Source organism: Nomascus leucogenys, chromosome 19 (genome assembly GCF_006542625.1).
Source record: "Nomascus leucogenys isolate Asia chromosome 19, Asia_NLE_v1, whole genome shotgun sequence".
Taxonomy (NCBI): domain Eukaryota; kingdom Metazoa; phylum Chordata; class Mammalia; order Primates; family Hylobatidae; genus Nomascus; species Nomascus leucogenys.
This window is the reverse complement of record NC_044399.1, coordinates 66,243,185-66,266,980: the sequence shown is the minus strand read 5'-3', so window position 1 is coordinate 66,266,980 and position 23,796 is coordinate 66,243,185. Positions and strand designations below refer to the sequence as shown.

Here is a 23,796-nt window from a genome sequence, read left to right as displayed (position 1 = left end):
TATGCTAAACCGTCACAGCTACGCTTGATGCACCGCTACCTTTCTATCCTCATCTGTCTACGCCTACATCCGCACTTCCTCACCACCTGCTTCTTTGTTTGATTACCAATAAATAGTGTGGGCTCCCAGAGCTCAGGGCCTTCACAGCCTCCAAACTGGCGTTGGCCCCCTGGACCCACCCTGTGTACTCTTGTCTTATCTCATTCCTTTGACTCTGCCGGACTTCGTAGCCCCCATGACCTGGTGTTGGGTCTAATCACCCCAACATTATGTGTCTATGGGATCTGTAGTGCTGCATCCTTTTTTATTCCTAATATTGGCAATTTGTGACTTGTTTTTCTTCGTCAGTTTTGCTAGAGATTTTTTCTTTTCCTTAATTTTATAAATATTTTCAAAGAACCAAATTTTGATTTTGCTAATTTTCTCTCTTCATCTATTTTCTAGTTTATTAATTTATGTTTTTTATTATTTCATTCAAGTTATTTTAGGGTTAGTTGTTTATCTGTTTTTAGCCTCTTTAGGGTATAAACTTAGGGTCTTGATTTTAAGGCTTTCTCTCGAATATGGGCTGATGGTGATACTAGTTACCCTTTTAGTAGTGCTTTAGTTTCATTCTACAAATTTGATCTACCTCATTTGCATTATTATTCAGTTTTAAATGTTTCTTTTTTTTTTTTTTTTTTGAGAGTCTTGCTGTGTCCCCTAGGCTGGCGTGCAGAGGTACTGTCTTGACTTACTGCAACCTCTGCTTCCCAGGTTCAAGCAATTCTTGCACTTCAGCCTCCCAAATGGCTGGGATTATAAGGATGTGCCACCACACCCAGCTAATTTTTGTATTTTTAGGAGAGATGAGGTTTTGCCCTGTTGGCCAGGCTGGTCTGGAACTCCTGACCTCAAATGATCCACCCGCCTTGACCTCCCAAAGTGCTGAGATTACAGGTGTGAGCTACCATGCCCAGCTCTTGTTATAACTTCTTTTACTCAATGGTCACTTTGAAGTTTGTTGTTTAATTTCCATATATTCAGAGCTTCTCTGGATATCTTTAAAAATTGATATCTAATTTAATTCTATTGTGCTCAGAGAAGATACTCTGTAAGCTTTCAGTCTTCGGGAATTTGCTGAGACTTGTTTCATGACCCCGAATATGGTCTGTCTTACTGAGTGTTCCTTGGAGACTTGACAATAATGTTTATTCTTCTTTTGTTGGGGGTAGTGTTCTATAAATATGAATTAGTTCAAAGCAATTGATAGCATTGTTATGATCTTTTGCAGGCTATTTGTTCTATCAATTATTGAAGGTAGGGTGTTAAAATCTCCAGTTACAATTTTGGATTTGTCTATATCAATTTTAGTTCTGTTAAATTTTTTTTGTCATGTGTTTGAAGTTCTGTTAAGTTCTCTTATAATAGCTATGAATTTCACATTTATAATTATTATAAATGTGTAACATTTTATCACATTTATAATTATTATAAATGTGTAACATTTTATCACATTTATAATTATTACAACTTCCTGATTGACCATTTTATCATTTTGAAATTCCCTTTTTATTTCTAATAATACCCTCTTGTTTTGAAGTCTATTTTTTTCTGATAATAATACAGCCTTTCCTTTCTGATTCATTATTCTTACTGTTTGTATTTTGCATCTTTTCCTACCAATTTAACTTCAACCTATTTGTTTCTTGGATTGAAATTTCTTGTCTTTATAGTCGGCATATAATACAAATTTACTTCTTTAAGTCTAACAACTCTGCCTATTAATTGGAATGCATAGACTGTTTACATTTAATGTAAGTCTTTGTATGGTTGAATTTAGCTCTACTAAATTTTGCTTTTTGTTTTCTATTTGCTTCATTGCTTTCTTGTTCCTCTGCTCTTCCATTGCCACCTGCTTGTTGGGTAATTGTATATTTTTTAGTATTCTATTTTAATTTCTCAATTGGCATTTCGGCTTTACCTTGTTGTATTACAATTCTAGTGGTTGTTCTAGGTTTCAGTATGCCTCTTCAGCTTATCACAATCTACTTAGACTTTTCCTACAGAAACCATGCAAAAATGTGGTGTAATTTAGGCTCTCACCTGTTTTTTGTACTGCTGTTGTGCGAGATATTTGTATATATGCACGCACATAATATATAAATAGTAAAGTATATGGTATTTATTAATATGCATATTGAGCCCCACAATGCAATGTTATAGTTTTTACTTTTAAAATTTAAGAAAAAATATTTACAGTGTTTTATATTTACTCACATACTCATCATCTTCAGGCTTGTTATTCCCTTTTATAGATATAAATTACTATCTGGGATTATTTCTCTTCAGCCTGAAGAAATTTATTTACTATTTCTTCAAGTACAGGTCTGCTTATGACATATTCTCTCAGTCTTTGTTTATCTAAAAATGTCCTTATTTCATGTTTGTTTGTTTGTTTGTTTGTTTGTTTTTGAGACGGAGTCTCCCTCTGTCACCCAGGCTGGAGTGCTGGAGTGCAGTGGCGTGATCTCAGCTCACTGCAAGCTCCTCCTCCTGGGTTCACGCCATTCTCCTGCCTCAGCCTCTCTGAGTAGCTGGGATTACAGGTGTCCACCACCACGCCCGGCTAATTTTTTATATTTTTTTTAGTAGAGATGGGGTTTCACCATGGTCTTGATCTCCTGACCTCGTGATCCGCCCGCCTCGGCCTCCCAAAGTGCTGGGATTACAAGCGTGAGCCACTACGCCCAGCCTCATCCTTGTTTTTAAAGGACAGTTTTAAAGGGCAGTTTCATAGTGTTTATAGTTTATAGTTTTGCTTTTCTTTTGGAAGTTATTATCTCCTACCCTCCAATGTTTCTTATAAGAAGCCAGTCATAATTTGAATCTTTGTTTCTCTATATATAATATATTATTTAATCTCAGGCTGATTTTACTAGATTCTTTTTTAATCTTTGATATTTTTTCAGCACAGTGATAATATTCCTAAGCTGGTTTTCATTGTGTTCTTCATGCTTGGAGTTTGTAAGTTTCTTTAAACTCTTTTTCACTAAATTTTGTGAAATTATGATAGTCTTATCTGCTAATTTCAATATCTATGTTATTTTCTGAGTCTATTTCTTTTCTCTTAATGAGACAGAAGTTTAATTTTCTCTCACATAAAATAGGTTTAATGAGTAGGCTTTCTAGGGTTAGTATGACAACTATGAAATCAGAGACCTACCCAGATTATTTTCTGAATCTGTTTTTAGTGACTATTTTCTCTCCTGGTTAAATGGCACATTTTTCTGCTTCTTTGTATGTCTAGTAATTTTTTTATTACGTGCTAGACATGTTGGAGGCCACTTGAATGCCTCTTGAGAATCCGGATTTTTTTCCTTTAAAGATTTTGATTTTTGTTTTGGCAGGCCACTAATTTGCTGATGGATCACCTTGATCCTGTTGAGGCTCACTTTTTAAGGGTCTAAAGAGGACTTACTCTGGAATCGAGCAGCTCTAACTTACGGTGTTTCCAGGGTCTCAACTGAATTCCTGGGTTATCCGCAAGTTTGCTTCATTATTTCTGATAGAACCCTAACATATTCCAACACTATATGGCCTACATAATTTCCACTCAGCTTACAGCCCTCTGCAACTATTCTTTACTGGTCTTACAGAGCCTTGCTCTAAACATATATAGCTGATTCCTCAGTCAGACTCAAGAGGACCCAGCCACCACAGCAGCACCAAACTCCAGATTCTGTCTTCTCTGCCTATCAGCAGGAATGCTGTAACTAAGCTCCACTAACCTATGCCATAATTTGAAAAGGGCCTTTGGGTAGAAAGCCAGGTGGTGGTGAGGCTCACCTTGAGTATGTCCCTTCTTTCAAGGATCACATTCTTGTTCTGTCTGTTATCCAGTTACCCAAAGCAATTAATTATTTTATTATAATCAGTTCTGTGTTTGCAGAAGAAGAGCAAGTACAATCTCACTCTCTGCTGTTGTGGTTAAAATCAGAAACCTGAACTATTTCTTCCTACGTCATAGAAAATTCCAACACGTTTGTTTCTTAGACCACAATAGATTTGAGGCAGTAAACAAAGGTGAAAGATATAGATATTATATTGATAGCTTGACAGTAAGAGAAGATAGAAAAATTATACAAAGCAGTCATAAGCACTAGAAGTGGTTAATGTTGAAGCAAACAAGCATATGCATCTTACTACCTGAGAGCAACTCTGTCTTGTCACTGTGTTGTGATTTGCATGATGATGGACTTTAAGTCATGAAGAACATCTTAAGTCTACTTAGGAAAGAAAGGTGTAGGTATTGCATCTTAAAAATTGTAGAGTTGTATTACCTAAAAGCAGGATCATGAGATTGTTTAAATCCAGGGAGATTTATAACATGGCAATACATCCTGAAGAGGTAAATATGAGTCATCTAGAAAAGTTACTTCTGCAAGTTAGTTCCTGCTTTTTCTGAAGATATTAGATAACTGGAAAGTTGCTGTAAAAAGTGTTAATACTGCAAATGACAAAGAGTAAATGGGATGTCTGTACTTGGCATTGCTGAGCATTTAGGCTTCCTTTCCTTGAAGCCCAAACCTTGTTACCATGGTGATGTTTGGACGCCAGTAGGTCAAGAGTGTGTCATGTAAAAGAGAAGGTGGGGAGGAAGGAGGGGGGAGAAAGAGAGAGAGTGAGAGAAAGAGAAACATTTTTTATTTATTTGTGTGCATTTTCTAAATCACTAAGTAGGATTGAATGCCAACTGCAAAACATTTCAGCTCATTTCTAAGAATTAACCAGAAAATGCTTTGCTTCTTTGAACCTGAAATTTTTATTAAACCTTGAATCTTAATACTGTCTACCCTTAGAATTCCTTCTTCTGCCTACCCTCACTTCTGCCCTGATGCAACTTTCTCCACAGTATATCAACCAGCACTTAGGAAGCAAACACATTGCATCCATCAGCATTGCTTCTGAGAAGCTGGGCCAACCCCCTCCTCCTTCCTCAGGGACAGGTTGCCCCCTATATTACTGTCATGGACTAACTTTGCCTTCCTTTCAATCAGTGGTAATACTCGTTAGGCAGAGTGGATTCGATACACATGTAACTGCAAATTCTCCACAAGAGAGTTTTTTTTTCTCCATGTGTTGTTATTTTGACTGTTGATTACACCAATTCTTTCATGCTATTAAACAAGGTTTATATCCTTTCTTCTTCCTTTTATAGGAAAACCTGGGTCTATTTTCAGCAGACCCAACCTCCAATACCTGGAAGGCTTATGTTAACTCTGTTGACAATATGTTGCTGAATGGATTCTTTCTTGCCATTGAGTGCTCCCTCAAGTATCTTCTGGAAAATACTGGTACTTACCGGCTTATGGATGTGGGTTATTATTGGAAAGATAACGACAGTTACATTTGTTGAATTATATTGAAGAGCAGCTGAGTGCTCTGTGACTTTTCCCAAAACGTTGTAGACCTTTTGTGAATGATGCACAGGAAAATAGAAAAGGTATCGAAATTCTAAATTGTTCAAAGACAAAAGATTTCTGACGCTTAAAATTAGATAATAAACCAGGCTGTAAGATAGTGATGCACATAGCAAAAGCATAAAAGTGAATTCACTCTAAATCAAGCTTCAGTAAAGAGGAGTGACCAAGTTAAGAAGCAGGAAGCACTGTTAGTAATGAAGGCAGAAGGCTTCATCCAAGCTTGACTTATGGCAATGGGTGGGGGACATTCTGTGCCTTCAAGCTTCATGTACTTTATCTCTGTAGCCTTTTGAAAACACAAGGAGATTGTGTCCGCCAGGTAAAATGGAAGAAGCATAAGTTTTTCTGAGTGACAGTCACACAAGAAGTAGGGGAGGAGGTAATTTTCAAAAGAAAAATAAATGTGTAGAACACAATGGGCATTCTTTGAAGCTTTTAAAAAATGGTTAAAGGCTTTGAATTTATAGTAGACAAACTGGGGTAGGGTGTACAGAGTGAAAGATACAGAAAGGGCTAACCTTGGCTAGTAAATGATGAGATGGACAGTGCAGAAGAATTCAGGACTAAAAGTTGAATTAAACCTTCACATTCTGGCAGATTCTGAGTTGCTTAGCAAAGAACCTATAGAAGGATTTGTCAAAATGGAAAGGCAGAGGTAAATAGTTTGAAGCTAGAGGATGGAAGTAAGATGAGAGTTTTTAAGAACTCTAGGATCGAAATGAAATACTGATGTAAAATAAATAGTCCAAGGCCAGTGTCCAGATATCCAGCCCATAAAAGAGACTGCATGCAGACACCTAGGTTGAGAATCCAGAAGGAAGCAAGGCCCAGCATTGAGTGTAGCCCCAATGGCCACCCCCATGATCTTGATAGGTAGAATGGCTGAGGTGTGAGGCTTGGTCTTTGCTTGCAGGATACAGGGGTGCTCCAAACTAAGGAAATCAACAACAGGACTCAGGAAATCCAGCATAGTTAGCAAGGTAAGAGATCATCTTCTGGAGCCTGGGAGCAACAAGCCAATGGGGCATGGAACACGGGCACCAAGTCTGGACAACTGGCTCTTACGGACCAGCACTGGTGGTGTTCACCTTAGTGAACTGACCAAGCCTCCTCTAATGCTGGAGGTTCAGGGGGCTTCATCACTAAGCCCTCCCTAGAGAATCTAGGAAGACACCCCAGCCATAATTGGATGCAGGCAGTGTACTAGAAAAGGTGCCTAAATGACTTCATCCTTGACCGATGGCTCTCTGGTTCTCCTGATCTGGGCTGTTTGATGTGCCATTTGTCCACTTGTGGGAAGGACAGAGTGGGACCAGGGCATGGAGAGAAGAGATGGCAGTCTTTCTCCAAGATGACCAAAGTTTCCTTTGCTTTATGGAAATAGGAGGACAGGGGAACACATTTTCTTCACAATATAGAGGCCCTTCGAATTCTCCTTTGAATGGGCAGGAGCCAAATTTATCAGCTGCCTGATCTGAAGCACTATAGATAAAATTTAAAAGGCACTGGTTATCTAAGGGGAAGTAAAGGAGCCTAAAGGGGCCTTTGAGAAGAAAATCATGGTGACACCTTGCAGTGGCTCAGTTGGGTGGCTTTTTCATCCTAGGTCCACCTTACCATTTTGTCTGGTCAAACCCACAATAAACGAGGATAAGGCCCTGGAAAATGGTAGAGCCACAGGATGGAAGGAACCTGTCCACCAAACTGGAACACTCACCTTGGACTGTTAACCTGGAGGGGAGTAGACTTCTTTGACCTTTGGAGTCTAGAGCAGAGCAGGGGCTTCTGTGACGTTGAGGGCATTCCCAAGGTTTGGGATGGTCTCCCTGTCATCTCTCAACCCAAACCCTGCATAGGTTATATGCTTCCCACTCCATAGAGAAATATCCCTCCTCCTCTTACCTAGTAAAATGATTTACATGCACCAAGATTGTGGAACCAGGACAATCTGCTTTGGATGATAATTACATTGGCATTACATCCAATGTAGAGATTACAGTCCCATGTCAACATATGGGACAAAAATCTCATATAGTCAAAACATTCTGTCAAGTCTTTTGAATTCTGTAAACTATATGCAACTTTATCTATTAATTTATAAGTACATAATATGTATATTAATGCAGAATATGTCATGAATACATATATAAAGCAAATTATAGGTGATTTTATAAGCTATACTATTTTATAAACTTAGAGTAGTTTTTATAAACTATACCATTTTATAAACTCATAGTAGTATAATTACTTTGTTATTGGTAAACTTGTATTCCCTTAAGTTAAATATTGGGACTCCCCTGAGTCCAATCTTGTGTTCCCTTAGTTAAATATTGGGACTCTCCTGAGTCCATTAATGAGAATTTGTCATCCCTCCAGTTCCGAAGGCAAGGCCCTATTCTTATGTATTTTGAGTATACTGCAGTATTTTACTTAAGGTGAATGGCTAAGCTGTGGTAACAAAAACTCCATCAACAATATGGTTTGAAGGACAGAGAAGTCTACCCTTGAAACCAAGAGTTGAAGGTGAGTGTTCCAGTTTGGTGGGCAGGCTCTTTCTGTCCTGTGGCTCCACCATTCTTCAGGGCCTTATCTTCATTTCTGGGGTTGAGCTGACTCAATGCCATGTCCAGGCTCTAGTCTGGTAGAGGAGAAAGAGACTGAGTACAGAGAAGGATCACCTGCAGTCTCAAGAGTCCCAGCCCACAAGTGGCACCATCATGTTGTCTTACATCCACTGGTGAGGAAATTTCATTGCCACACCTGTCTGCAAGCAGGGCTGGGAAATCTGGTCAAATTCCAGTTATTACTCTATTTCAAGGGAAGAAGACAACAATGGATTTCAGTGAATAGTCTCTGCCACCCACAATATTCAGCCCATAACAGGCTCCTAAATATAACTACAATTGAAAAGTCATATAAAAATAAGTGGTTATTGATAAAAACTTTAAGCATATATCTTGTTCCTGGAACATCTCGCTCTGTGTTGTATTTTGATTTAAATTTAGCAAGGCAAGTTGACCTAGTAAGTAATCAGGGATTTGTTATTCATACTGTTTTTAAAATTTTTATCAGTACAGGACCACAGCAATAAATTATGTCTTAGAAAAGGATACGGAGCAGAATAGGCAGAATTGTAATTTCTCTTTGTAGTTTGTGTCTGAACATCATTGACAAGCCTGCCCCTATTCACCTAGAGCGATCAGTGGAATTGCATGGTTTGTGCCTAGGAAGAAATCATCTGCTTCCAAGAAACGGGCTTTGAAAAATCAACCTCTTCTCGGCTGGGCACAGTGGCTCATGCCTGTAATCCTAGCACTTTGGGAGGCCGAGGCAGGCGAATCACGAGGACAGGAGTTTGAGACCACCCTGGCCAATATGGTGACACCCCGTCTCTACTAAAAATACAAAAATTAGCCAGGCATGGTGGCACGCGCCTGTAGTCCCAGCTACTCGGGAGGCTGTGGCAGAAGAATCGCTTGAACCTGGGAGGTGGAGGTTGCAGTGAGCCAAGATTGTGCCACTGTACTCCAGCCTGGGTGACAGAGCCAGACTGCATCTCAAAAAAAAAAAAAAAAAAAAATCAATCTCTTCTCAATCAGAGGCTGGACTGTCCCCCAGGAGGCATTTGAGAATGTGGAAGGGGAGTGGCTTGGGCTGATCCGTCACTAGGATGTGCTCCACGAAGACAAGGAAAGTAAACATCCTGCAGTACCCAGGAGAGCCCTGCACCAGAATTGGCCTATTCAAATGTCAGTGGTTCCGCCGTTGAGAAGCACTGCAAGACTATCACCCTCACATTGTATGGGATGTAAATAAATTTTACATTTCCGTTTCCCTACAGTCTAGCAGCTTATCTGAAGAAAAGCATTGCTCTGGATGCTTTTAAAATAGTCCTCTACTTTGTCCATTTTATCCACTCTTTGTTTTGTTTGCTTGTTTTCCGTGTTTTTCAGAGTGTAAGGCAGGACTTACCCCAATATTTGAAGCACAACTGAGTCTAGCCATCCCAGAGCTAGTTTTCTATCCATCTCTGGAGTCTGGAGTGAAGGGGGGTTTCTATGACATTGTCGAGGGTCTCGTCACCAGCATTTTCAGGATATCATCTCTGGTGCCACGGCTTTCCCCACAGAACGGCTCTCCTCACTATCAGGTACTGGAGCTGCAGCCATCCTGCCCTCCAACTGTGTCCCCTCCAGCCGAATCTCAAACTTCCTGCCACGCACTGGTGTAACCTGCCTACCGTTGTCTCGCTTCCCCAGGTCGACCTGGACGGCATGCCAGATTTGGCAAACATGCGGCGCACGCTCATGGAGAGAGTCCAGAGAATGATGGGCCTCTGCTGTGGCTATCGGAGCACCTTCAGCCAGTATTCGTATCTCTATGTGGAGGACCAGAAGGAGGTTCTGGCTCAGTTTCTGCTGTATGGGCACATCCTCACTCCGGAGGAAATTGAAGACCATGTGGAAGATGGCATCCCAGAGAACCCTCCCCTCCTTTCTCAGTTTAAAGTGCAAATTGACTCCTATGAAACGCTCTATGAAGAGGTGTGCAGGCTGGAGCCCATCAAGGTGTTTGACAGCTGGATGAAAATTGATATTCGACCCTTTAAGGCATCTCTGCTGAATATTATTAAGAGGTGGAGCCTCCTGTTCAAACAGCATCTTGTGGACCACGTCACTCACAGGTACAATAGTTGTTTTCACTTTCTTCCAGCATGCTAGGCTGCGAGGAACACCATGTTTTTAACCGTTTTTTATATTTTTTCCCCATGGGTATGTTGGTTAAATTAAAAATTAAGACAGCTGGTTATAGGTTCTAGGCTTTTGGACACCATGGTAACTTAAGTCCTGCCCTTTTCTTTGTTCACCAGATAACGCCTCTTTGTTTTCTTTTCTGTTTGACGTCCAGTGTGTGAAAGGCAGGTGGTTAAGTGGTAAGGAATATTAGAGTCAATAATAGCAGATCCAAGCTCCCTTCACAGCTCCATGCAATCTCTTTAAGCTTGGGAAGCAGAGGGGGTCTAATGCGCCTCTTTGTTTTCCTTCTACCTCTTACTTCTTGTCTCAGATTATCCAGCTGGGCAATGTGGACGTCACTAAAACCCTGTGCTCCTGACTGCCTGTCTGTGCCATTCTCACCGTGCAACAGGCTGGATATGAAATTCTGTCTGCCCTACTGTGACCTAGACCACCTAGCCCAGCGCTAGGCTCTCTAAGCCAGAGCATCATCCTCTGAATGAATAATCCATGTAGTCAACAGTCGCCCGGTCACTTTACCTTGGCCTGGTCCCCAGAGACCCACCACAATTAGAATCTCATCCCCCATCTCAGAATCCCATTGGGGACCACCAGTCCCTCTGCACAGTGATCACCCTTTGGAGTGCTGGATGACACTGCAGGGAGGCCAACCTGAGCCCCTCCTCAGTTTAGTGCTGGTTTTGCTTAATGCTGCCACTGCCTTGCTCCATGATCTGGAGCCATAGGCAGAAAAAAAATGGTAGCATCGAGGATTTTATCTATCTACAAATAAACTTTGAGAGATTTTCCAAGGATGATGTTCAACCACCCTAGGAAACCCCAAGAATGCTTTGTAGGGATTTTTTTTTTTTTTTTGAGATGCAGTTTTGCTCTTTTTGCCTAGGCTAGAGTGCAATGGCACTATCTCTGCTCACCACAACCTCTGCCTCTTGGGTTCAAGAGATTCTCCTACCTCAGCGTCCTGAGTAGCTGGGTTTACAGGCATGTGCCACCACACCTGGGTAATTTTGTACTTTTAGTAGAGACAGGGTTTCTCCATGTTGGTCAGGCTGGTCTCGAACTCCTGACCTCAGGTGATCCAGCTGCCTCGACCTCCCAAAGTGCTGGGATTACAGGTGTGAGCGACTGCATCTGACTGGGGATGTTTTAAATAGGGCTTCCTGTGTATTCTTCCACATTCATGAAAGTTTTTCTTCTCTGAGGAACTCAGAGGCAAGAAGAGGAAATGCTGATGGGTGGTAGGACTGTGACAGATGCCCCAGGATGGAGCACTGTTGGAGGGGACAGCTGCTTTGTGGTCCCTTTCCATTGCTAGGTCTGGTAATCCAAGGATAAGCAGCATGTTTCAAAATGCATGTTTTATTATTCAGGCACAGCAAGGCTACAGAGCAGCAGATGACTCCCATAAAAAGATAGATTATTACTCACAGTTCCCAGGAGAACAGTATACAGCAGATAGATTATTACTCACAGTTCCCAGGAGGACAGCATATGGCATGCCACACAGGGCCACAGTGGCGAGCTCCAGGGTCTGTCAGGAGGCAGAGGGAGGCAGAGAATACAGGCAGGAGCCTTTGTTGTGATTTCTGTGGGAAGGAATAGACAAGGCATGGCAAGCAGGCTCAGGATTGGCGAGTCTGAACATTTCAGTAGCTCTAGGGCACAGAGGCTATTCCAAATTGTCTGGGACCTGGCCTTGGGCTGATTAGGGCAGGGGGATAATGGCCCAGAGCATGAGAGCCCCATAGAGGAGGTGGTTGGACTCTGGAATAGTTGGTTTGCATATGCAAAGTGCGCTCACGGCCAGCCACTGCTGTCTCAAGGAACTGCTCAGCCCGTGCGGAGAAGTCCCTCCAGAGTTTCTAAGACCCCAGACGTGAAAGGATCAAAAACACATGGTTGATACAGGATGTGGTAACAGCAGCTGCCATAGGCATCAACCAGGCGGGCTTTAAAGATCTAATGGGGTGGGTTTAACACGATGAACACACAGTAGAGCAGCTAGGAGGCCTGACTTTTGTGTCCTTGGATCCCTATGTCCTCACCTCTGAAAGAAGACAGCCCAACTGGATTCTTCTAATGTGTCTTACATGTTCTAGCTTTAACAGTTGGTGATTCTAGAAACTGGCTATTGTGTTAACACTTTAGGAGAAGATTTTATTGTATTCTGGAGGATTAGATAAAATAGAAATAATAAAAAAATTATCATTGTCTCCTCTGTGCCATGTAATTATGTGATTTCCACCTTTCATTAATAGGTCAGGATGAATCCCACCTTACGTTGCATTTTAGATACTTCATTCACTACCAGAAGTCCAACCCCCTTTTATTACGTAAATTCTCATCTCATTCAGCTCTTCCTGCCCTAATCTGACTCAACCCCTTTGCACTTGCAAAGCTTTCCCATGCTCTTGCACCAGACCTCAGGATCTTACAGCAGCAAATGCCTACTGCCCCTTTCATCTTGTCTCATCACCGTTTTGCTCCAACTGAAACCTGGCTCCCTTCTGAGGACACTGCTTCCCCTCCAGCCCTCCCAAGTGGAGGCCGACTTTTCTCCTATATCCCTCTTACCAACAGGCCTGCAGGTGGGTGAGGTATGGTTGCTCTTCAGTGCTGCTTCCAGACCATTTCACCGCCATCTTCCCTCAAAATCACCAGCTCTGCTGACGTGAATTCTCAGACAATACCAGCTGCACTCTGCCTTGCTGCCGTCACCCACCAAGCCATTAGTCCCTCTTCCTCACCAGTGCAGATCTTAGCGTCTGGCTCAGAGGTTTCCCTTCCCACCCTTCCCACTTTCTGCTGATAGTCACCCGCCATGACCCAGCATCCACAGAATTTCCATCACACTGACTCTTATGCCATTGACCTCCTCCCTCCAACACCCTTTGCTCTGCCATACCTCTGCTACCTACATCTCTTCTGCGTTCTCAGTGGGGCTCAGAGAATGATGGGGAAGTAATTGCTCTGCCTTCAGAAGCTCAGGTTGAAGCATTCCACTCCCTGGCCTCCACCTGTTATCTTTCCACCTCACTTACTTGGCAACACTGCCGCCCAGAATTCTTCAAATCCATCAGGATTTCCAATTCATTGACTCCCCTGCTTTCTCAGAATCTATCATCCTTGGTCCCTATTCCCTCCCATTCCCACCTTGTAAAACCCTGACTGTTTAAACTCAGTGCTCCACGCCTTTCCTGAGCAATTCATCCCTGATGAAGCAAAATCAAACCAGTCTTCTGACCAGTCCTGCATTTCATTTGTGAACATAAAATTCGGGTAGGCCCTTCACATTTTCCTAGACACTTCTCAATTCTCTCAGACTCCTGTTTCCTTCAAATATCTTCTCTGCCTTTATGACTCTGCTTCTCATTTCATTGAGAAATTAGTATCAATCACAAGAGAACTAATTCACCTTTTCACCAACAAATCTACCAACATGCCTGCATTTGAAGCCGGATATTCAACCACCTCTCCCGTGACTGTGGATAAGCTGTCCTTGCTTTTCTAAGTCCAGCCTCTTTCCTCTCACCTTAGGACTTACCTTCTTAAATATTCCCTATCTCCAACATTATTAATTCTTTCCTTTACACGTTCTTAGTAGCATGTGAGCATATTGTCATATTTGCCACATTGAAAAAGAGAAAGGAGTATGATCCCACAAGTCCTTCTAGCTACAACACAACTTTTGTATGCACTCCTTTACAGCAAAATTTCTCAAAATATGTGTTTATATTTGTTTTTTGTTTTTTTTTTTTTTGGTTCTTCACCTCCCATTCTCTCTCTACAAAAAGTTTTATGATGAAATATAACATACATACAATTTAGAGAATAATATTAAAGAGAATATGTGAATTTGCATCATCCAGCTAAGAAACAGAATATTGGCTATATTTTAAAGTTTAAATCCTTCTCCCTCCTTGCAAGATGTTACTAGTGTCCTAAATGTGACATAATCCTTCCCATGCTTTTCTTTATCGCTGTGTGTGTGTGTGTGTGTGTGTGTGTGCGTGTGTGTGTGTGTGTGTATGTATATGGATATATATACACGTGTGTATGCATATGGATGTATATATATGTATATGCATATACACACATACCTAGATGGAGACTTGCATTAAAACTTCATAAAAATGAAATGATATTATTGTATGCCATATATTTTTCTGTGTTCTATTTCTTTCACTCAGCATTATGTTTGAGATTTCTCCAGGTTGACAGTATAACAGTAGTTCATTTTCACTGTCGTAGAGTATTCCCTTAGATTAATGTACCACAATGTATCTGTCCATTCCATAGTTGTTGAACATTTGGGTTGTTTCCAGTGGTTTTGCTCTTCCCTAAGGACACTGCTTCCCTTTTAACAATGTTGCTGTAAGTACTCTTACATGTGATCACGGAGTGGGCAAGCATTCCTCTAGGGTGTATACTTAAGAGCGGAATTGCTAAGTCAAAGAGTATGCATATAATGCCAAGCTCCTTCCAAGGTAGAGACAGCCATGGGTGAAAGCTCTTACAGCCTAGCATCCTCCCCACCTCTTAGTATTGATAAATTGTTTAATCCTGGCCACTCTGGTGGGGGTGTAATGGTATCTCACTGTGGTAAATATTTTGCACTACTCTGAGTATAAAAAGGTCCTCATCTTTTTATGTTTTTGGTGAGTCATTATGTTTCTTTTTCTCTGCCTATTCGTATCTGTGGCTTATTTTTCTACTGGACTTTGTTTTTTTTTCCTTTTTGAAATTATGATTAGGAATTACTTACATATTCTATATCTAGTCCTTCGCTATTTTATGTCTTGCAAATGGAGTCTACCATTTTGTGACCTGTCTTTTCACTCCACTTATGGTGTATTCTGATAAACAAATTCTTAATTTTGTGTGGCCAAATGTGTCCAACTTTTCCCTTATGTTGTTCTTCTTTTGTCTTGTTAAATAAATCCTTTTTTTGCCCTGATATCCTAATGATACCCTCCTGTATTCTCTTCTAAAAGTTTTAAAATTTTATCTTTCACATTAAATAGTCACTTATCTAGCACTCATGAATATGAAGAAATCCTAATTACTGTAGCTTAGTAACAAATCTCAATATCTGGCAGGGCAGGTCTCCACCTGGATCATTTTCATCAAGAATATGTTGACAGTTCTTGGTCCTTACCATTTCGTATAAATTTTAATCATCAGTTTGTAGAAGAAAAAAATCTGTTGGGATTTTAATTATATTTGTAGTGACTATAGACCAATTGGAGTAGAATTGATGATACTGAGTATTCTTGTCCAAGAAAATGTTGTCTCTTTAGTTATTTATATCCTTTTTATGTCTTTCAGTGAAATTTTGTAATCATTGTCTTTTAAAAATTTGCATATTTTTGTTCAAATATATTCCTCAGTATTTTGTTTTTCAGTTCCTAGTATAAATAATATTTTAAAATTATATTTTCTGTAGAAATGGAATTTATTTTGTACATTGATTTTTTATCACACAATCCTGCTAAATTAATAATTTTGATAATTCATCTGTACGTTCTTTGGTGTTTGCTATGTACATGGTCATCATCTACAAATTTATGATACTTCTTCCTTCTCGGTCTTGATGCTTTATATCTCTATCTCTTATCTTACCACTCTGGCTAGGACTTCCAGTAGAATGTTGAGTGAAAGTGGGGATAACATACATCTTTGTCTTGTCTCTGACCTTAAAAGGAGTGCTTTTAACATTTCACTGCTGAGTATAATATTTGCTGTGAGTTTTCTGTGGATTTGCTTTATCTGATTTTAAAACTACCCTTCTATTTCTAATTTGTTAGGAGTATTTAGCATAAATGGATGTAAAATTGTATCAAGTGTTTTATCTATGTCCATTAAGATAATTCTGGTTTTTCCCTCAAGCTGTTAGAGTGGTGAATATATTATTTGGCTTCTAATGTTAAAACAACCTAGCATCTGAGATATACCCAACATAAAGTATTGTCTTTTTCAGTATACTCTCTGGCTTACTGTGTTTGCAAATATTTTGTTTAGCATTACTGCACCTGTTTGTGATTGAATTTGGTCTTCAATTTTCTTTTTTTTTTCCTGTCTGTATCTGATTTTTGGTTTTGTAATTTTGCTATCTTCATAAAACAAGAAGTAATCCTTCTTATTTATTCTCCAGAAGAGTTGGTGTCATCTTGAAATTTTCTGATCTGTGAGAGTTTGATTTAAATTTCTTATTGAGCCATCTGGGATTGGGATTTTCTTTGTAAGAAGATTTTAACCTATAATTTCTTTAATGATTATAAAGATATTGAAGTTTTCTATTCCTTAGTAAGTCACTTTTAGTAAGTCATATTTTCTAGGAATGTATCCATCTCATGTAAATCTTCAAATTATTATTATAAAATGGATAAGATCCTCTCAACTGTTTAATCTCTGCAAAGCCTATGCTGTCTCCCTCTTTTCATTTCTATTCCTTTTTTTTTTTTTTTTGAGATGCAGTTTCACTCTTTTTTTTTTTTATTATACTTTAGGTTTTAGGGTACATGTGCACAATGTGCAGGTTTGTTACATATGTATCCATGTGCCATGTTGACTTCCTGCACCCATTAACTCGTCATTTAGCATTAGGTATATCTCCTAATGCTGTCCCTCCCCCCTCCTCCCACCCCACAACAGACCCCGGAATGTGATGTTCCCCTTCCTGTGTCCATGAGTTCTCATTGTTCAATTCCCACCTATGAGTGAGAAGATGAGGTGTTTGGTTTTTTGTCCTTGCGATAGTTTACTGAGAATGATGTTTTCCAGTTTCATCCATGTCCCTACAAAGGACACGAACTCATCATTTTTTATGGCTGCATAGTATTCCATGGTGTATATGTGCCACATTTTCTTAATCCAGTCTATCGTTGTTGGACATTTGGGTTGGTTCCAACTCTTTGCTATTGTGAATAGTGCCTCAATAAACATACGTGTGCATGTGTCTTTATAGCAGCATGATTTATAGTCCTTTGGGTATATACCCAGTAATGGGATGGCTGGGTCAAATGGTATTTCTAGTTCTGAATCCCTGAGGAATCGCCACACTGACTTCCACAATGGTTGAACTAGTTTACAGTCCCACCAACAGTGTAAAAGTGTTCCTATTTCTCCACATCCTCTCCAGCACCTGTTGTTTCCTGCTTTTTTAATGATGGCCATTCTAACTGGTGTGAGATGGTATCTCACTGTGGTTTTTGATTTGCATTTCTCTGATGGCCAGTGATGATGAGCATTTCTTTATGTGTTTTTTGGCTGCATAAATGTCTTCTTTTGAGAAGTGTCTGTTCATATCCTTCGCCCACTTTTTGATGGGGTTGTTTGTTTTTTTATTGTAAATTTGAGTTCATTGTAGATTCTGGATATTAGCCCTTTGTCAGATGAGTAGGTTGCAAAAATTTTCTCCCATTCTGTAGGTTGCCTGTTCACTCTGATGGTAGTTTCTTTTGCTGTGCAGAAGCTCTTTAGTTTAATTAGATCCCATTTGTCAATTTTGGCTTTTGTTGCCATTGCTTTTGGTGTTTTAGACATGAAGTCCTTGCCCACGCCTATGTCCTGAATGGTATTGCCTAGGTTTTCTTGTAGGATTTTAATGGTTTTAGGTCTAACATGTAAGTCTTTAATCCATCTTGAATTAATTTTTGTATAAGGTGTAAGGAAGGGATCCAGTTTCAGCTTTCTACATATGGCTAGCCAGTTTTCCCAGCACCATTTATTAAATAGGGAATCCTTTCCCCATTTCTTGTTTTTGTCAGGTTTGTCAAAGATCAGATAGTTGTAGATATGCAGCATCATTTCTGAGGGTTCTGTTCTGTTCCATTGTTCTATGTCTCTGTTGTGGTACCAGTACCATGCTGTTTTGGTTGCTGTAGCCTTGTAGTATAGTTTGAAGTCAGGTAGCGTGATGCCTCCAGCTTTGTTCTTTTTGCTTAGGATTGTCTTGGCGATGTGGGCTCTTTTTTGGTTCCATATGAACTTTAAAGTAGTTTTTTCCAATTCTGTGAAGAAAGTCATTGGTAGCTTGATGGGGATGGCATTGAATCTATAAATTACCTTGGGCAGTATGGCCATTTTCACGATATTGATTCTTCCAACCCATGAGCATGGAATGTTCTTCCATTTGTTTGTATCCTCTTTTATTTCATTGAGCAGTGGTTTGTAGTTCTCCTTGAAGAGGTCCTTCACATCCCTTGTAAGTTGGATTCCTAGGTATTTTATTCTCTTTGAAGCAATTGTGAATGGGAGTTCACTCATGATTTTGCTCTCTGTTTGTCTGTGATTGGTGTACAAGAATGCTTGTGATTTTTGTACATTGATTTTGTATCCTGAGACTTTGCTGAAGTTGCTAATCAGCTTAAGGAGATTTTGGTCTGAGACAATGGGATTTTCTAGATATACAATCATGTCATCTGCAAACAGGGACAGTTTGACTTCCTCTTTTCCTAATTGAATACCCTTTATTTCCTTCTCCTGCCTGATTGCCCTGGCCAGAACTTCCAGCACTATGTTGAATAGGAGCGGTGAGAGAGGGCATCCCTGTCTTGTGCCAGTTTTCAGAGGGAATGCTTCCAGTTTTTGCCCATTCAGTATGATATTGGCTGTGGGTTTGTCATATATAGCTCTTATTATTTTGAGATACGTCCCATCAATACCTAATTTATTGAGAGTTTTTAGCATGAAGGGTTGTTGAATTTTGTCAAAGGCCTTTTCTGCATCTATTGAGATAATCATGTGGTTTTTGTCTTTGGTTCTGTTTATATGCTGGATTACATTTATTGATTTGCGTATGTTGAACCAGCCTTGCATCCCAGGGATGAAGCCCACTTGATCATGGTGTATAAGCTTTTTGATGTGCTGCTGGATTCGGTTTGCCAGTATTTTATTGAGGATTTTTGCATCAATGTTCATCAAGGATATTGGTCTAAAATTCTCTTTTTTGGTTGTGTCTCTGCCTGGCTTTGGTATGAGGACGATGCTGGCTTCATAGAATGTGTTAGGGAGGATTCCCTCTTTTTCTATCGATTGGAATAGTTTCAGAAGGAATGGTACCAGTTCCTCCTTGTACCTCTGGTAGAATTCAGCTGTGAATCCATCAGGTCCTGGACTCTTTTTGGTTGGTAAGCTATTGATTATTGCCACAATTTCAGAACCTGTTATTGGTCTATTCAGAGATTCGACTTCTTCCTGATTTAGTCTTGGGAGGGTGTATTTGTCGAGGAATTTATCCATTTCTTCTAGATTTTCTAGTTTATTTGCATAGAGGTGTTTGTAGTATTCTCTGATGGTAGATTGTATTTCTGTGGGATCGGTGGTGATATCCCCTTTTTCATTTTTTATTGCATCTATTTGATTCTTCTCTCTTTTCTTCTTTATTAGTCTTGCTAGTGGTCTATCAATTTTGTTGATCTTCTCAAAAAACCAGCTCCTGGATTCATTAATTTTTTGAAGGGTTTTTTGTGTCTCTATTTCCTTCAGTTCTGCTCTGATTTTAGTTATTTCTAGCCTTCTGCTAGCTTTTGCATGTGTTTGCTCTTGCTTTTCTAGTTCTTTTAATTGTGATGTTAGGGTGTCAATTTTGGATCTTTCCTGCTTTCTCTTGTGGGCATTTAGTGCTATAAATTTCCCTCTACACACTGCTTTGAATGTGTCCCAGAGATTCTGGTATGTTGTGTCTTTGTTCTCATTGGTTTCAAAGAACATCTTTATTTCTGCCTTCATTTCATTATGTACCCAATAGTCATTCAGGAGCAGGTTGTTCAGTTTCCATGTATTGAGCGGTTTTGAGTGAGTTTTTTAATCCTGAGTTCTAGTTTGATTGCACTGTGGTCTGAGATACAGTTTGTTATAATTTCTGTTCTTTTACATTTGCTGAGGAGAGCTTTACTTCCAACTATGTGGTCAATTTTGGAATAGGTGTGGTGTGGTGCTGAAAAAAATGTATATTCTGTTGATTTGGGGTGGAGAGTTCTGTAGATGTCTATTAGGTCCACTTTGTTTAGAGCTGAGTTCAATTCCTGGATATCCTTGTTAACTTTCTGTCTCGATGATCTGTCTAATGTTGACAGTGGGGTGTTAAAATCTCCCATTATTATTGTGTGGGAGTTTAAGTCCCTTTGTAGGTCACTCAGGACTTGCTTTATGAATCTGGGTGCTCCTGTGTTGGGTGCATATATATTTAGGAGAGTTAGCTCTTCTTGTTGAATTGATCCCTTTACCATTATGTAATGGCCTTCTTTGTCTCTTTTGATCTTTGTTGGTTTAAAGTCTATTTTATCAGAGACTAGGATTGCAACCCCTGCTTTTTTTTGTTTTCCATTTGCTTGATAGATCTTCCTCCATCCCTTTATTTTGAGTCTATGTGTGTCTCTGCACGTGAGATGGGTTTCCTGAATACAGCACACTGATGGGTCCTGACTCCTTATCCAGTTTGCCAGTCTGTGTCTTTTAATTGGAGCATTTAGTCCATTTACATTTAAAGTTAATATTGTTATGTGTGAATCTGATCCTGTCATTATGATGTTAGTTGGTTATTTTGCTCATTCGTTGATGCAGTTTCTACCTAGCCTCGATGGTCTTTACAATTTGGCATGTTTTTGCAGTGGCTGGTGCTGGTTGTTCCTTTCCATGTTTAGTGCTTCCTTCAGGAGCTCTTTTAGGGCAGGCCTGGTGGTGACAAAATCACTCAGCGTTTGCTTGTCTGTAAAGTATTTTATTTCTCCTTCACTTATGAAGTTTAGTTTGGCTGGATATGAAATTCTGGGTTGAAAATTCTTTTCTTTAAGAATGTTGAATATCGGCCCCACTCTCTTCTGGCTTGTAGAGTTTCTGCCGAGAGATCAGCTGTTAGTCTGATGGGCTTCCCTTTGTGGGTAACCCGACCTTTCTCTCTGGCTGCCCTTAACATTTTTTCCTTCATTTCAACTTTGGTGAATCTGACAATTATGTGTCTTGGAGTTGCTCTTCTCGAGGAGTATCTTTGTGGCTTCTCTGTATTTCCTGAATCTGAATGTTGGCCTGCCTTGCTAGATTGGGGAAGTTCTCCTGGATAATATCTTGCAGAGTGTTTTCCAACTTGGTTCCATTCTCCCCATCATTTTCAGGTACACCAATCAGACGTAGGTTTGGTCGTTTCACGTAGTCCCAAATTTCTTGGAGGCTTTGTTCATTTCTTTTTATTCTTTTTTCTCTAGACTTCCCTTCCGCTTCATTTCATTCATTTCATCTTCCATCAGCGATACCCTTTCTTCCAGTTGATCGCATCTGCTACTGAGGCTTCTGCAATCTTCACGTAGTTCTCGAAACTTGGCTTTCAGCTCCATCATCTCCTTTAAGCCCTTCTCTCCATTGGTTATTCTAGTTATCCATTCTTCTAATTTTTTTTCAAAGTTTTTAACTTCTTTGCTATTGTTTTGAATTTCCTCCCGTAGCTCAGAGTAGTTTGATCGTCTGAAGCCTTCTTCTCTCAACTCGTCAAAGTCATCCTCCATCCAGCTTTGTTCCGTTGCTGGTGAGGAACTGCATTCCTTTGGAGGAGGAGAGGTGCTCTGCTTTTTAGAGTTTCCAGTTTTTCTGCTCTGTTTTTTCCCCATCTTTGCGGTTTTATCTACCTTTGGTCTTTGATGATGGTGATGTACAGATGGGTTTTTGGTGTGGATGTCCTTTCTGTTTGTTAGTTTTCCTTCTACCAGACAGGACCCTCAGCTGCAGGTCTGTTGGAGTTTACTACAGGTCCACTCCAGACCCTGTTTGGCTGGGTGTCAGCAGCAGTGGCTGCAGAACAGCGGATTTTTGTGAGACCACAAATTCAGCTGTCTGATAGTTCCTCTGGAAGTTTTGTCTCAGAGGAGTACCCGGCCGGGTGAGGTGTCAGTCTGTCCCTACTTGGGGGGTGCCTCCCAGTTAGGCTGCTCAGGGGCGAGGGACCCACTTTAGGAGGCAGTCTGTCCGTTCTCAGATCTCCAGCTGCGTGCTGGGAGAACCACTACTCTCTTCAAAGCTGTCAGTCAGACAGGGACGTTTAAGTCGCTGGAGATTCCTGCTGACTTTTTGTTTGTCTCTGCCCTGCCCCCAGAGGTGGAGCCTACAGAGGCAGACAGGCCTCCTTGAGCTGTGGTGGGCTCCACCCAGTTCGAGCTTCTGGCTGCTTTGTTTACCTAAGCAAGCCTGGGCAATGGTGGGCGCCCCTCCCCCAGCCTCGCTGCCGCCTTGCAGCTTGATCTCAGACTGCTGTGCTAGCAATCAGCGAGACTCTGTGGGCATAGGACCCTCTGAGCCAGGTGCGGGACACAATCTCCTAGTGTGCCGTTTTCCAGGCCCGTTGGGAAAGCGCAGTATGAGGGTGGGACTGACCCGATTTTCCAGGTGCCGTCTGTTACCCCTTTCTTTGACTAGGAAAGGGAACTCCCTGACCCCTGGCGCTTCCTGAGTGAGGCAGTGCCTCGCCCTGCTTCGGCTCGCGCACAGTGCGCCTCACCGACTGTCCTGCACCCACTGTTTGGCACTCCCTAGTGAGATGAAACCGGTACCTCAAGCAGAAATGCAGAAATCACCAGTCTTCTGTGTCGCTCGGGCTGGGAACTGGAGACCAGAGCTGTTCCTATTCAGCCATCTTGGCTCCACCCCCCGATGCAGTTTCACTCTTATTGCCCAGGCTGCAGTGCAATGGCGTGATCTCGGCTCATGCAACCTGCACCTCCCAGGTTCAAGTGATTCTCCTGCCTCAGCCTCCCAAGTAGCTGGGATTACAGGCATGCACCACCACGCCTGGCTAATTTTGTATTTTTTAGTAGATACAGGGTTTCTCCATGTTGATCAGGCTGGTCTCGAACTCCTGACCCCAGGTGATGCTCCCACCTTGGCCTCCCAAAGTGCTGGGATTACAGGCGTGAGCCACCACCCCCGGCCTTCTATTCATTTTTATTTGTGCTTTCTGGTTTCCTTTCTTAGTCTTGCCAGACACAAGAAACTATCTAATAAACTCATTGATCTTATTTATTATAGTTTTATTTTTATTTCAATAATTTATTCTTTTATTATTTCCTTTACTACTTTGGATTTATTTTCTGTTCTTTGGCTAATGTTTGCTTGTTAATTTTGAGTCTTTTGTCTGTTTGAATGCTAACATTGAAAGTTATAAATTCTCTTCTAAATACAGTTTTACCTCCATCTTGCATTGTAGTATGTAATACTCTCATTATAATTTAGTTCTAAATACTTTTAATATTAATTATAATGGGTTTAGATTTTTTAATTTTTCAAATGTGGGACTTTTCTAGTTACAGTTTTTTTTATTAATTTCCAACTTAATTGTGCTGTGGTTTAAAAATGATGTGTCTAGTAACAAGCTTCTGAAATTTGTTGAAGTTTGCCTTATTCAATCTAGTATATTCAGTTCTTATACATTTCTGGGCATATTTGAAAATAATGTATATTCTGTAAGTACTGAGTGGAATGTTCTATGTATGTCTATTGTTCAAGTTTGTTAATTATTCTATTCAAATCTACTGTATCCTCACTGCCTCTTTTTAATCTACTTAATCTATCATCACTTACTAAGATAA

General features: G+C 40.4%; 1 protein-coding gene across 1 annotated transcript in view; it reads left to right on the top strand.

Annotated features, from left to right (window-relative positions):
* The window catches only part of DNAH9 (dynein axonemal heavy chain 9), a 377,489-nt gene that overhangs the window by 61,288 nt on the left and 292,405 nt on the right, over positions 1-23,796 (top strand). Inside the window, exons 15-17 of the mRNA XM_030799425.1 lie at positions 5,201-5,336; positions 9,419-9,615; positions 9,725-10,149. Coding sequence (XP_030655285.1) covers positions 5,201-5,336; positions 9,419-9,615; positions 9,725-10,149 — 758 coding nt within the window. The remainder of the gene's footprint in view (positions 1-5,200; positions 5,337-9,418; positions 9,616-9,724; positions 10,150-23,796) is intronic.